The 16,227-nt window shown below is 41.1% G+C and overlaps 1 protein-coding gene across 1 annotated transcript in view; it reads left to right on the top strand.

Annotated features, from left to right (window-relative positions):
• Positions 1–16,227, top strand: part of LOC122561386 (leucine-rich repeat-containing protein 27-like) — a 72,050-nt gene that overhangs the window by 21,258 nt on the left and 34,565 nt on the right. Inside the window, exon 4 of the mRNA XM_043713150.1 lies at positions 12,994–13,052. Coding sequence (XP_043569085.1) covers positions 12,994–13,052 — 59 coding nt within the window. The remainder of the gene's footprint in view (positions 1–12,993; positions 13,053–16,227) is intronic.

The raw sequence follows: 16,227 nt of genomic DNA, 5'->3' as shown, positions 1-16,227 counted from the left end.
GGGGAGTGGATCTTCCAGACATTAAAAACTACCAACTATGCTTGCTTTAATCCGACATGAGTGATTGGGCTTGTGGGGATCCTCTTTCAATATGGCTAGATATCGAAGCCTCCCAGATAAGGTGCCCCCTTATCAGTTTGCTGTTTTTGGACAAAATGAGGCCAGTTCGTTCGTATTGCCATAGCCCAATAGTCATCAATACTGTTAAAGCTTGGAGGGCAATTCGGTAGAGGGAAGGCAATATTGGCAAAGCATCTTCTTTTACACCTTTAGTGGGTATGCCGGGTTTTCAACCAGGTATGATAGATTCAGGTTTTAAATGCTGGGCAATTCAGCGTGTGTCTTGCATGGGTGATTTATTTGAGGGAGACGTAATGATGTCCTTCAATCAGTCAGTACACAAATACGAGCTCTCTAATAGGGACCCTTCTCATTTTTTTCAAGTTAGGGATTTTATTCAAAAAAACACTTCACTTTTGACTGATCACTACAAATCCGACAGAAAGAAGGGGATGCTCAGTGCTAAAAATACACTTCATGTCAGTACTTTACATCATCAGTTGGGGGGTGCCCCCGCAGCTGAGTTTGATCGATTCTGCAGAGTGTGGGAGAGAAAGCTAGGTGTTGACATTTACTCAGAGGCATGGAAAGATATCAGTTTATAATAGGACCCATGCCTTACAGTTGAAGATTCTCAACAGAGTCCACTTGGCTCCTTAACATTTTTCAAAACTTAAATCAGGGATATCTTCAACATGTCCCAAGTGCAAGGTCTGTACAGCCACTCTTACCTGTTGTCTCTGGTAGGCTCCAAACATATTGGAGTGATGTGGCAGGTGCAAGGGTGTAAGGGTGGAGAAGGACCCGATTTCTCTTCTTCTGGGCCTGCTCAGTGTGTTCCCTGCAGATGCGCATAAGAAAAGAACTTTTCAATATCCTAACTTTCTGTGCAAGAAAGAATATCTTGGGTATCCAAAATCCCCCTGGGCCAGTCGGATTAGCGGAAGATTGTTATGGAGTATATTCCCTTGGATTTTCTCACAAATATGGTACACCACAAAAATGAGAAATTTTATAAGACATGGCAGCCCTTTTTGGAATATCTGGACACAGATTTATCTGCCACACTAACGATGGCTTTTATATAGTCGTAATGTTTGTGTTTTACGAGTCCATTATCTGGGGAGGAGGAACTCTGAACGTAAGAGTGTCTTGGTTGGCTGAGCTGAATTATCACTATTTATTAGTTTGTTCTTGGTTATTTATTTAGTTGAATAGCTAGTTTTTTTTAATTCTATGTTTTTCTACATATGTTTATATGTTTGTACATGAGGGTGGATTGGGTATTTTTTTGCTTGTTTTTTTTTGTACTGCTTTGAATTGTATTATTTTGTATTTGTTGTAATATCCAAAAATTTATTTCTTCAATTAAAATATATTTTAAAAATAGGTTCATTGAAATCCTGAAAAATCATGCTGTTCAACACTGTCATGGCCTGGTATAATGGCACACTTAAAAATGAAACATTTATTAAATTTTAAATGTGTAAGCGCCTTGAACTTGCCCACCAAATTCCTCCGTTTTCCACCCATGTACTCTCGTGTAATGGACCTCAGCAACATTAACAAATTTGTCAAAGAATTAAAGATACATGTAGCTAATACATCTCACTTTTATTCCAATATAGTGGCACAATTAAAATGATTAACTTTTTAACGATATTAACTTTTTAACGATATTAACTTTTGGATATATAGTGAACAAAATGCAGTAAATACCGATCGATTTAGTACCGGTCTGAATGAATGAATGAATCAAAACGTGCTGTAGTAAACCAACTGGGCTAAGTAGAGTTATGAATGAATGAATAGAGACACAATGTAGTAAACAAAGAGCAATCAATAGAGTTACCGGTATGAGTGAATGAATGTGATTTCGTTTAAGTGGGTTAATGGGAACATGCAGTTTCTTTTGTAAGAGTTTTATAATGCCATATAGTAGGGTTGACTTTTACATGAGATCGATTTATACACGAGTATATACGGTAATGAAAGAAAACATTTGTAAACTTTAGACTTGGGAGTTAAATGGCAAATGAACTTTAACATAGATAGGTCGAGGTGACCCACTTTGGTAGGAAAAACAGAAACACATTTTGAGAAAATGAGAAACTAATCTGGGAATGAAAGCAAAAGTATTATTGATACAGATGAACATACAATTTCAGAACAGCATTACTGGTCAACAAAATAAATGGAAAATCAGAAACTAGTTTTACATGCCTAATTTTGCATTCTCGAGAAGTCACATAATTTATTTTTGAAATTTGTTAACGTTGTATTTGAGTAAATATTGAATTTTGAATATGAGAATACACCATGTCCTCAATTAAAGTTAGGGTTGTATTCCTGAAAACGATAACTTTAAGAAAAGCTTTGAATTTCATAGAAATCAATCGTAAATATGAACTATAGTGCCCTCCTCAGCAGAAAAAAGTCAAATATTACACTTGTACCTTTTAAGTTGAAATATTGTAGCGGCTAAATTCAGACATTGGTTCAGTTAAGTGACTGTTAAAATAAAATACATTTAAAAATATAAAAGAAAAATGCAACATTCTAGTTACAGGGCTTTGTGTAGTAGATTGGTGGAGATTAAAACTGGATGTGGTTGGGGATGGGGTTGGAGAAAGGGGGTGGGGGGGGTGCTTTCCTCAATGAACTCTGAGCATATTCCTGGCCATATTGTGACCACTGTCTGAATTTGTCTTTTGGGAATCTACAGAGCCTCTTGCTGCTGATGTTGTGTCAAGGGTCCACCTTGGCTAATGCCACGGCATTTGCTCACTGACTGGGTGGAGGGGGGTGTGTGGTGTGCTGGTGTGGCTGAGCCCGCTGGCACTCTCTGTCTCCTCCCTTTGTGATGGCAAACAGACTTGTGTAGTTCATGGCTCCTGGGGCCGCTGATGGGTTCTGTCTAGGCTGGGATTTCAAGCGGAATACAGCTTTCTCACATTGCCGTGGGCATCACGGTGTCACAGTGGTCAGCACTGCTGCCTCACAGCGCCAGAGACCCGGGTTCAATTCCCGCCTCAGGCAACTGTCTGTGTGGAGTTTGCACATTCTCCCCATGTCTGCGTGGGTTTCCTCCGGGTGCTCCAGTTTCCTCCCTCAGTCCAAAAATGTGCAGGTTAGGTGAATTGGTCATGCTAAATTGCCCGTAGTGTTAGGGGCAGGGGTAAATGTAGGGGAATGGGTCTGGGTGGGTTGCGCTTCGGCGGGTCGGTGTGGACTTGTTGGGCCGAAGGGCCTGTCTTCACACTCTAAGTAACCTAATCTAATTGAATTGCTATAATACTGGACTGCTGCCACGCTCCGTCATGGTTGGCATCTGCAGGCTAAGGGTAGAGGTCTACCATGCTCAGTCATAGTCAGCATCCTGTGGGCCAAGCCAGCAGAACTGAGCAGGCCCTGCGGATGGTAGCAACCTCTTGGGGTGGTGTGATAGGCATCCGTGGTGTGGCTGGGTGCTTTATGGGTGGGAGCTCCTTGATGCAGACCATGGGCGGAGGTACATCATCAGAAGAATCTGCAAGTCCGAAGGATGGGGGCAACCTCACATCTGAGAGAGCACGGAAACAAAGAAATGGTGCTAATTGGCACAGGTCCTGTAATATAGTTTTTAAAAAATGCTAAAACGACACCTGCAACACCCCACAAAACTTTCAATCCGAATATGAAAATGCTAGGCAGGGCAGCATTAAAGGTGGACTCCTTGTAAATGCCAGGAAATAATGTGGCTATCCGAACCAGACACAGAATGGTGGAGCAGTTCAGCAGGTCTGGCAGCATCTGTGGAGAGAGAAAAGCAGATTTAATGTTTCAGATTCGGAATGACTCATTTCCAGAATTGAGTTCTCTCTACAGAGATGCTGCAGGACCCAAGCTTCTTCAGTATTTGTTCTATCATTTGTAGTCTTCACTGTGTTTTGTTTCAGTTTGATTGATGTGGATATGTTTGTTTATGATTCATTGCTATGTTTCCATGAGATTTGTTTGTACCAACTAATTTTGATGTGTGATGGTTTATTTTGATTGCTATTATTTGGTTGATGGTGAGAAGAATAAGATTCGTCAAAGAACAAGCAGTTTTAGGGGAGACGATGTATACTGGTAGAGTCACTAAACTAGCAAACCACAGGCCCAAGGTAATTCTCTCCAGACACAGATGTAAATCCCAGTTGGTGGCATTTAAATTCAATTTAAAAATCTAGAATTAATATGTAGTCTCCATAATGCTGACGATAAAACCACTGTCTATTGTAAAAAATAAATCTGGGTCACTAATGTCCTTCAAAGAAGAAAATCTGCAATCCTTCCCTGGGTGTATATGACTTCAAACCCAGAAAAATGTATTTGATTTGTAAATACTGATGAAATTACCTAGCAACCATTCATTTACATCAAACTGCTATAAAAAGTAAATTCAGAAATGAAACTGAACTGACCAGCCAACATTGACCAGAAGCTACAACAGAGCAATTAATCCTTTCAGTCCAACTGAATCTTCCTTTCTAACATCTTGTGAGCTCTGACTGTCGTTGTGAGATCACATAAAAATATTGAGAGTATGAAAAGTGAATAAGATACCTGAGAATTTCAGAAAGTTTTTGTCAAGAGGAAAGGTAACTCTTTATTTCTCAAATGAGGTAAGTAAAACTGAAGTCACGCTAAGGGAGGCACTCAAACTCTTACGTACAATAAAACATCTGCAGATGCTGGAGATCTGAAACAAAAACAGAAATTGCTGGAGAAACTCAGTGGGTCTGGCAGCATCTGTAGGAAGAAAGCAGAGTTAATGTCTTCATCAGAACCTGTTGGTAATTAGGAAAAAATGGTACTTATGCTGAAAAAGAAATGGAAGGAGTGGGGGAAGGGGGAGGTGAACAGATTGGTGGAGACGGAGCCCAGGGGATGATATGAACGGAGTAGGTCAACAAGGAGATGATGGATAGCAGACCAGGAGAGAAGAAAAGCTGAATTGAATGATATAAAAGATGGGAGTGAATGAACTGTGCTGAATGCAACCCATATGATGCGATAATAGTCATAGTCATAGAGTCAGACAGCATGGAAACAGACCCTTTGGTCCAACCAGTCCACACCAAACATAGTCCCAAACTAAACTAGTCTCACCTGTCTGCTCCTGGCCCATATCTTTGCAAACCTTTCTTATTTGTGTAGGCCGAGTAGTATGTAGGAATGTAGCTGTGGTAAAAGCAACAGGAATGCCATGACCGGAATGGGTGTGGGGTGGATGAAAAAAAATGTGGAAAGATGGAACTAGACTCTAACTTTATTGAACTCAATGTTGAGTCAAAGAGACTGCAGGATCCTCAAGTGGAAAATGTTGTTCTTCGAACTTGCCTTGAGTCTGAGCGGAACATTACATCAGGCCTGTGACACAAATGTTGGCATGGGAACACAGCAGTGTGTTGAAGTGGCAGACATCTGGAAGCTCAGGGTCATCCTCTCTATGTTTTGTCTCCCTAATGTAGGGAGACCACATTGTGAACAGTGAATCTGCTCACCTCTCCTCTTCCCCCCTTTCTCTGCCAAACTTTGGCTTCAACATAAACACCACTTTTTCCTAGCTACTGAATGTTCTGATGAAGAGTCATCAGATTTGAAATGCTAACTCTGCTTTCTTCCCACAGATGCTGCCAGACATGCTGAGTTTCTCCAGCCATTTCCATTTTTGTTACAAACTCTTTTTTTGAAGAATGTTTCAAACATTCCCATTGGAGTGCCACAAGGATCAGTGCTGAGTCCATTACTTTTCGTCATTTATATAAATGATTTGGATGTGAACGTCAGAGGTATTGTTAGTAATTTTGCAGATGACACCAAAATTGGAGATGGAGTGGACAGTGAAGAAGGTTACCTCAGATTACAATGGGATGTTGATCAGATGGGCCAATGGGCTGAGGAGTGGCAGATGGAGTTTAATTTAGATAAATGTGAGGTGCTGTATTTTGGGAAAGCAAATCTTAGCAGGACTTATACACTTAATGGTAAGATCCTAGGGAGTGTTGCTGAACAGAGAGACCTTGGAGTGCAGGTTCATAGCTTCTTGAAAGTAGATTTGAAGGTAGATGGGATAGTGAAGAAGGCATTTGATATGCTTTCCTTTATTGGGCAGAGTACTGAGTACAGGAGTTGGGAGGTCATGTTGCAGCTGTACAGGACATCGGTTAAGTCACTGTTGGAATATTGTGTGCAATTCTGGTCTCCTTCCTATGTTGTGAAATATGAAAGGGTTCAGAAAAGATTTACAAGGATGTTGCTAGAGTTCGAGGATTTGAGCTACAGGGAGAGGTTGAATAGGCTGGGCTATTTTCCCTGGAGCATCGGAGGCTGAGGGATGATCTATAAAATCATGTGGGGCATGGATAAAATAAATAGATAAAGTCTTTTCCCTGGGGTCGGGGAGACCAGAACTAGAGGGCATGGGTTTAGGGTGAGAGGGGAAAGATATAAAAGAAGGAACTCTTTCATGCAGAGAGTGGTATGTATATGGAATGAGCTGCCAGAGGAAGTGGTGGAGGCTGGTACAATTGCAACATTTAAAAGGCATCTGGATGGGTATATAAATAGGAAGGGTTTGGAAGTATATAGGGCGGGTGCTGGCAGGTGGGACTAGATTAGGTTGAGATATCTGGGTTGAAACTTTATTGCTGGAACAGCACAGCAGGTCAGGCAGCATCCAGGGTGGGGTTCTGTCCTGGTGGCGGTTGGAGGGGCGGGGCTCAAGGGCTGAGATATCTGGTCAGCATGGATGAGTTGGACTGAAGGGTCTGTTTCCATGCTGCACATTTCTGTGACTATTAATACAAAAATATAAACTAAACTTAAAGGTGTATGATTCTGTCTACTTTAAATTTCATTTACCAAATAATAATAGTATATCATAAACCTTCATCACATGGGATTTCCAGACGTCACATAACTGCTGGTAACTACCTGCTTTGCTGTGCACCCCTGCTGGGGGCATTTAATTTGTCGTTGGACAAGTGCTTTGGGAATTGCTCTTCAGTCGGTGGACATGAGACCTGTGAGAATGGGCTGCCCAGTTGATGTCTCCTTTTTCTGAAAATATCCTGCATTAGGGTGAAAATTGTTTGTTCTTCTGAGGGAGTGACGGAAAGGACTGCTCAATATTCGAGATCCTGAATAATCTATGTCTGAAAGACTCCAAGGACACAATGATGTGACTGACACACATGTCAGAACATCAGTGACAGACTTTGAAACATTCTGTAATTTATCCTTTTACATTTTTATTTTTAGAAAGCCTGAAAAGAAATCTGCAATGACATTCATCTTTTTCTCTTTACCTGCACAAAGAGAGAAAGAGAAAGAGAGAGAGAGTGTGTGTGTTTGTGTGTGTGTGTGTTCATGTGCATGTTTGTGTGTGTGTTTGTGTGCACGCATGTGTGTTTGTGTTTGTGGGTGTTTGGTGTGTGCATGCGCGTGAGTGTGTGTCGTGTATGTGTACATGTGTGTGCACGTGTGTATGCATATGTGTGTGTGTTTGTGTGCATGTTTGTGTATGTGCTTGTGTGTGTTAATGTTTGTGTCTCTGTGTGTATTTTGTATATATGTGTTTGTGTATGTATGCATATGTGTGTATGTGCGTGTGTGTGTGTTTTGAGGATATTTAGAGGGATAAACATTCATACTTTGATATTCCTGACTGGGTGTGTACATCTTCATTGCAAAATCTTGTTTTGATAACAATTTTGTTTCTTTAGAAAACTGGCTATTTTTTTTATTTCAAACCCACAACTGATAAAGTATTTAATTGATTATTTTAGTATCTGAAATATATTATATTTTAGGCTATGACTTTTGGAGTATTGGACAACAGTGCTCTTTTCTAGCCTCAGTTGTCATAAGTCATACTCATAGAATTATATCTTACACACAGTGACACTACCATCACTATCCCTGAATATGTCCTGAACCACTGGCAGGACTGATGCATGGAAAGTGGTGTCAAAATGGTATACAACTGGGAAAGAGTCTTCCCAGGTTCTACCTGATGCCATAGCTTTGGCATGTAAGCACTTGTCTGAATCCATGGCGGTTGCTGTGGCAGGAATACTTAGTACCTGTTGTACATGTACTTTGACATTGCTGTCCATCATGTGAGCCATGAATGCATTCATATGTTTGCTCTCCAGAAGGTGTCAAGGAATCTTGACCTCCCTCCAGGTACCTCATCCCTACAAGGGTTGAGGGAGGTACCATTGCACACCAACAATGAGGAAGTGCAACAGGGAGGCCCAAGGACTGTTACCACAGGATTGTCCATTTGTCTCCTACCACACCACCTTCCTTCTGCTAGGGACCCAAATATCTCCAATCAGCTGAGGCCTTAGAAGGAACAGATTTGTGAATGTTATTCAATTTCACTTTCTAAAGTTTATTTCTTTTAAAATTCCAAGTCTATGGTTCATTTTTTAAAATTTCTGTCTTTAAGTTAAATATTTAAATGTGATAAATTCAGGGCATTTTACTTTCTGGTTTGCTGTCCGTGAGAATGCTTCAATTTGATTGCTTATCCAGCTAGCTGACATCACTGCAGTTGAATGTCAACTCATCCTTTTAACTTGTGCCAGATTCAAATTGACGTTGGGAAAGAGGAGTTCTGTGTCACAGAGATCACAGGATCTTTGTGAACAGTCTTCTTTCAGGGCAAGAATCGTTGCTTCATGCTTGATTAGCATATTACAAAAAATTCTGTAGCTATGAAATTAATTGATGTGACAACAATCTTATTTGATTGCACAAATAGTGCATATAATAAATTGATTGTTTTGTATGAAGTGGTTCACCAAGAATGTTTCAATCTTGGTACATCTTGACTGCTCCAACTTTCATAGAATCCCTACAATGTGGAAACAGGCCACCTGGCCCAACAAATCTACACCAATCCTCTGAAGAGCATCCCATCCTCCCACCTCATTACTCTACATTCTCCCTGACTAATGCACCTAACCTACACATCCCTGAACACCATGGGCAATTTAGCATGGCCAATTCACTTAACTTGCACATCTTTAGATTGTGGGAGGAAACCGGAGCACCCGGAGGAAACCCAGGCAGACACGGGGAGAATGTGCAAACTCCACACGCCTGAGGCTGGAAATCGAACCCAGGTCCCTGGAGCTGTGAGGCAGCAGTGCTAACCACTGAGCCACCGTGCCGCCCCAAAAGTGAATTAATGCCCTGCAAATTTAACTTTTAATACCTCCAATACTATATTGTTTTAAAGGTAAAATTACTTTGATTTTTACCACATAAACATTCATATTTACTACTTTTAATTGTGTTTTGTACAACCTAATAAATTTTGTGGTTGTTTCCTCCTGGCTGAATTTCATTGAGCACTGCTTCAGTTTACACCACAGGACCAGTAAATCTGAACATATGCGAACTCAGTGGTAATCAATCAATCAGCCGTTCACTACACCCACTAATTAGCTCCCAATTACCTGTTTGTCATACAGTTGCATTGTGCAAAAGACTTAATTGACATAATTGCAGGGCAATTGGAGGCTTCAACTAAAGCGTTGCACATAAAGCAGAGTTCAATTCCCATAAATAAAAATCTGCTTACAGTCAGAACATTTGTATTTTTATATAAAAGGAGGAACATCACGCATTCCAAGATGCTTTGCAAGAGATCAAAGGATGTTAATCATGAAGAGGGCATGTGTCACTGAAAGCAGAGGAAGTCCAATAACCACAGCATTGGATGAGTGGCCTGCTTACAATATGGTAATGACTGCAAAGTCCAAAAAGAAAGACGTAATTATATAAAGTTCTTTCATGATCACCATGCATTTCAAAACCTTTTGCAGCCTTTAAACTGCTGTGGCTGTTGTAATGTCGGGAATGCAGTAGCTTGGTTGATAACAGTAAACCCCCACAAACAGCAGTGTAATAAAGATCAGATCAGTTGTTTTTGTGATGTTGCCTGAGAGACATTGGCTGGGGCATGACAACACAGGGAAATAGGTGGGATATTTTATGTCATACAGATGTACAGCACGGAAACAGACCTATCGGTCCAATTCGTCCATGCTGGCAAGATATCCTAAATTAATCTAGTCCCAGATGCCAGCACTTAACCTATAATCCTTTCAACCCTTCCTACTCCTGAAAGGGTTTTCGGTTTCATGCCTCATCTGAAAAACAGATTAGTTCATCTGTATGGTTGATTGAACTCCGCCAACTAAGTTTGCAAAATCTGAAATTTGAAGATTATTTTGCTTTGTGGATGAATGACATGAACACCTGCCAGCAAACCTATCAAAGTGCCTCACTTTAAGCCACAAGCTTCTGCTTGCTCTCCTTTTTTTTTATCTAAACTTTCCTCAATATTCCAACCAGTTTTCTGAAAATTTCTTGAAACAGCTGGCAAAGGGGAATCATTTCTGGGATTATTTTGTTGATTCCTGGATGGCAAAAACACCACTTTCCATTTTCATTTTGATGGTGATGTGGCGTAGCCATCCCCTATCACTTGTTATGAGAGTCATCATCCCATGAAGCGTTTTATTGAAGTAGGGCTTCAAAAGCTATCACTACTTTACTTTAACTCTGGGCTGCTGCTTAAAATCAACACCACTACCAATTGCTCAGTGGCTGTTAAGAAGTTGAGTCAGGCCCAGAAATTATTTACAAGTTTGCTGATTATGTTTAGTTTGGTTTTGCCTGTTTCTGCCATTTAGTTCTTGATAATAGGTACAGCATTGCTCCTGGTACATTCTTTTTCTCCTCCTTCATGTGACTCTGAGAAATGGCCAACTGACCCTACCTTGTCAGCATTGCCTGTATCCCAAAACAAATATTTAAGAGAAAAGATCATGTACAGCTGATATTTGTTGAGAAGCACTTCATCAGTCACATTAACCTTTGTCAATCAACGGGTTGGCACCGATATTACACTTTGGGACTATTAGATGAAAAGCAATCATCTGTCTGGATGGCTGACTTGCAGATAAAGGCTGCCCTCTGCAGTAATAACCCATCATATCAATCCAGGTTTGTATAGCAGATATGATAATTGAACAGTCAGGATTTTCATTCAATATAGAGATTCTGAAGACATACATCAGATGCCCTGACAAATCCAGAGGGGTACCCCGGAAGGAGCTAAACAGGGTTAGAGACAAGGAGTCATAGCGATGTATAGCACAGAAACAGACCCTTTGGTCCAACTCGTCTATGCCGACCAGATATCCCAACCTAATCTAGTCCCATTTGCCAGCACTTGGCCCATATCTATCTGAACCCTTCCTATTCATATACCCATCCAGATGCCTTTTAAATGTTGCAATTGTACCAGCCTCCACCACTTCCTCTGGCAGCTCATTCCATACTCGCACTACTGTCTGTGTTAAAAAGTTGCCCCTTAGGTCCCTTTTATATCTTTCCCCTCTCACCCTAAACCTATACCCTCTACTTCTGGACTCCCCCACCCCAAGGAAAAGACTTTGTCTATTTATCCTATCTATGCCCCTCATGATTTTATAAGCCTCTATAAGGTCACCCCTCAGCCTCCGATGCTCCAGGGAAAACAGCCCCAGCCTATTTAACTTCTCCCTATAGCTTAAATCCTCCAACCCTGGCAACATCTTTGGACATCTTTTCTGAACCCTTTCAAGTTTCACCATAGCCTTCCGATAGGAAGGAGACCAGAATTGCATGCAATATTCCAACAGTGGCCTAACCACATCCTTTCAGAGTTAGGGATTACTGCATGCTCTTAATTTTTCCTTCTGCAAATGATGGCTGATTAAGGCCTTAGAAAGGAAATGACCAGAGTTAGTGAATTCCTGAATGAAAGAAGACAGTGAACAAGAAAACCATTTCTAACTGCAGGACACCTGCAGGCAGAGGTCACAGGGACACCTTTAGCTAAATAATTCTTAGGTTAGCTGCAATACCTTCCTACCTTCATTGTTCACTTTTGAATACACATCCAATCTGTTAAATACAGATATTGAGGTCAGAGTTGGCTTTACTCTCAGAGTAAACTAATGGTCTACATTTTTACCTTGTCCACAAGATCAAGGCCATCTTTGTCATAAACACTGCAGTAACCCTCTGCTGTAATCCGATCCATGGTACTAACTTCAGAGGAGTGCTCCAAGTGCCATACCACCACATTTCCTTATCTTTACTTTGTCCTCCAGCACTATCATCGCAAAATACATGTGTAGAGTTTAGCTACCATTTTATGTTAACAACATATAATTTGCATCCTTGCTGCTGATCTCAACTCCACAGCCACTGTGCTTTCTGATGTGTAAAGCCAGAATTTTCTCTAACTCCGCATCAGCAAGACTGAAACAATCATTTTTTGCCTCCTTTCTGAACTCTGCATCTACCCCATGATTTCCCTAACTGTTTGTTCACGCTGAACCTGACAGTACAGAATCATAATACTATCTTTGGAGCTTCAAAGCCTGTTCTCATATTGCCAGTCCAATTATTCTCAATTACAATATGTTACCTGTCACTGCCCTTTAGCTCACCATTACTTCCACCCCTTTGGTTTCTTTCAATCCAGGCCCCGCCCCAAGCATTCCTTTCTGTGCAAACATCAGCATCGTATCCAAATATGGGAACCTCGATTATCCAAACAAGGTGGGCGTGCACTATTTCATTCAAATAATTGATTATTCGATTAATCGATTCAATGCCTTTCCTCTGGGGCTCGGGAGTTTTCTATTAACCACCCCCACCCCCACGCCCCCAACACCGCTCTCACCTCTGTTCCCCAACACCACCCACCCAACACCACCATCTATTTTCAACATTATGAGGTATGAGGACCATTTTATTATGGTAAAGGAAATATATACAAGTATAGTTTGTTTTAATCAGTTCACTTCATATTTATGTTGTCTTTTACAGGTGCCTTAAAACATTGCTTCTTGAAGGGAACCTTATCCGAAGGCTGCCAGTGGAACTTGGTTCGTGTGAAATTCAAATTCTATTCATTGGTTCATTTTTTTCATTTCAGTTAATGTGACAAAAGCAAAACTTGACATTTCAGAGTCAAAAATGGTTAGCCAAAATGGTCCATTAGTAACAGTCTGCATAATAACTCTAGACTGGGACAAGTTTCCGTTTATTGTAGTTGACTGATTTCTTCTTCACTACTGTGTATGAAATTAACTTCTCTTGTCATTCCCTTCTCTGAACCACCAGCATTCCTCAGTTTAGTGTTCATTTACTTGTCATGCTGCTTCGTAACCCTTTCTATTACAATGACCCAAATCTTCTGTTACAGCTGGTGAGAGTAGGCTGCTAAAAGGAAGCTACTCAACTGACCCTGTGGTGACAAAAATGTATTACCTGCTATTACAATAGACAATAGACAGTAAGTGCAGGAGTAGGCCATTCGACCGTTCGAGCCAGCACCACCTTTCATTATGATCGTGGCTGATCATCCTCAATCAGTATCCTATTCCTGCCTTATCCCCAGAAACCTTGATTCCACTATCTTTAAGAGCTCTATCCATCTCTTTCTTGAAAATATCCAGCTACTTGGCCTTCACTGCCTTCTGGGGCAGAGCATTCCATATGTCCATCACTCTCTGGGTGAAGAAGTTTCTCCTCAACTGTGTTCTAAATGGCCTACCCCTTATTTTTAAACTGTGTCCTCTGGTTCTGGACTCACCAATCAGCAGAAACATGCTTACTACCTCCAGACGTCCAATCCTGTAATATTCTTATACGTCTCAATCAGATCCACTCTCATCTTTCTAAACTCAAGTCTATACAAGCCCAGTTGCTCCAATCTTTCAACATATGATAGTCTTGCCATTCCGGGAATTGACCTCGTGAACCTACGCTGCACTCCCTCAATAGTCAGAATGTCCTTCCTCAAATTTGGAGATCAAAACTGCACACAGTACTTCAGATGCGGTCTCACTAGGGCCTTGTACATCTGCAGAAGGACCTCTTTGCTCCTATACTCAATTCCTCTTGTTATGAAGGCCAGCATGCTATTAGCATTCTTCAGTGCCTGCTGTACCTGCATGTGTGCTTTCATTGACTGATGTATAAGAACACTTAGATCTCGTTGTACTTCCCCTTTACCTAACTTGACTCCATTTAGATAGTTATCTACCTTCCTGTTCTTGCCACCAAAGTGGATAATCACACATTTATCCACATTAAACTGCATCTGCCATGCATCCATCCACACACCTAGCCTGTCCAAGTCACCCAGTATTCTCATAACATCCTCCTCACATTTCACCCTGCCACCCAACTTGTGTCATCAGCAAATTTGCTGAAAGCACTTTTAATACCTTCATCTATATCATTAATGTATATTGTAAACAGCTGTGGTCCCAGCACCGAATCTTGTGGTACCCCACTGGTCACCACCTGCTATTCTGAAAGGGACCCATTTATCACTACTCTTTGCTTCCTGTCAGCCAGTCAATTTTCAATCCAAGTCAGAATTTTGCCACCAATACAACGTGCCCTAATTTTGCTCATTAATCTCTTATCAAAGGCTTTCTGAAAGTCAAAGTACACTACATCCACTGGCTCTCCCTTGTCCATCTTCATAGTTATATCCTCAAAAAATTCCAGAAGATTACTCAAGCACGATTTCCCCTTCATAAATCCATGCTGACTCTGATCTATCCTGTTACTGTGATCCAAATGAGCTGTAATTTCATCTTTTATAATTGATTCCAGCATCTTTCCCACCACTGCGTCAGGCTAACCGGTGTATAATTCCCTGTTTTCTCTCTCCCTCCTTTCTTGAAGATTAGGACAATATTAGCCACCCTCCAATCCGCAGGAACTGATTCTGAATCTGTACAACATTGGAAAATTATTACCAATGCTTTCACGATTTCTAGAGCCACCTCCTTACATACCCTGGGATGCAGACCATAAGGTCCTGGGGACTGAGCAGCTTTCAGGTCTAGCAGTCTATCCAACAACATTTCCTGCCTAATATAAATTCCCTTCAGTTCATCTGTTACCCTAGGTCCTTCAGCCCTATTACATCTGGGAGATTGCTTTTGTCTTCCCCAGTGAAGACAAATCCAAAGTACCTATTCAACTCTTCTGCCATTTCCTTGTTCCCCATAATAAATTCACCTGCTTCTGTCTTCAAGAATATACTCTTAAGTATACTCCTACTTTCTTTATACTCTTCTAAGGATTCACTCGATCTATCCTGTCTGTACCTGACATATGCTTCTTTCTTCTTCTAAACCAAACCCTCAATTTCTCTAGTCTTCCAGCATTCCCTATACCTACCAGCCTTTTCTTTCACCCTAACTTGAATATACTGTATCTGGATTCTCATTATCTCATTTCTGAAGGCTTGCCATTTTCCAGCAGTACCTTCACCTGCTAACATCTGCCCTCAATCAGCTTTTGAAAGTTCTTGCCTAATACTGTCAAAATTGGCCTTTCTCCAATTTAGAACTTCAACTTTTAGATCGAGTTTATCCTTTTCCATCACTATTTTAAAACAAATAGAATTATGGTTGCTGGCCCCAAAGTGCTCCCCCACTGACACCTCAGTCACCTGATGAAGGGCTTTTGCCCGAAATGTCGATTTTACTGCTCCTCGGATGCTGCCTGAACTGCTGTGCTCTTCCAGCACCACTAATCCAGATATCTGGTTTCCAGCAACTGCAGTCATTGTTTTTACCTCCGTCACCTGCCCTGCCTTATTTCCCAAGAGTAGGTCAAGTTTTGCACCTTCTCTAGTAGGTACATCCACATACTGAATCAGAAAATTGTCTTGTACACACTTAAGAAATTCCTCTCCATCTAAACCTTTAACACTATGGCAGTCCCAGTTGATGTTTGGAAAGTTAAAATCCCCTACCATAACTACCCTATTATTCTTACAGATAGCTGAGATCTCCTTACAAGTTTGGTTCTCAATTTCCCTCTGACTATTGGGGGCTCTATAATACAATCCCAATAAGGTGATCATCCCTTTCTTATTTCTCAGTTCCACCCAAATAACTACCCTGGGTGTATTTCTGGGAATATCCTCCCTCAGCACAGCTGTAAGGCTATCTCTTATCAAAGATGCCAGTCCCCCTCCTCTCTTGCCTCCCTTTCTATCCTTCCTGCAGCATTTGTATCCTGGAACATTAA

This window comes from Chiloscyllium plagiosum, chromosome 22, assembly GCF_004010195.1.
Source record: "Chiloscyllium plagiosum isolate BGI_BamShark_2017 chromosome 22, ASM401019v2, whole genome shotgun sequence".
Lineage (NCBI taxonomy): Eukaryota > Metazoa > Chordata > Chondrichthyes > Orectolobiformes > Hemiscylliidae > Chiloscyllium > Chiloscyllium plagiosum.
This window is presented reverse-complemented; position numbering and strand designations above follow the sequence as displayed.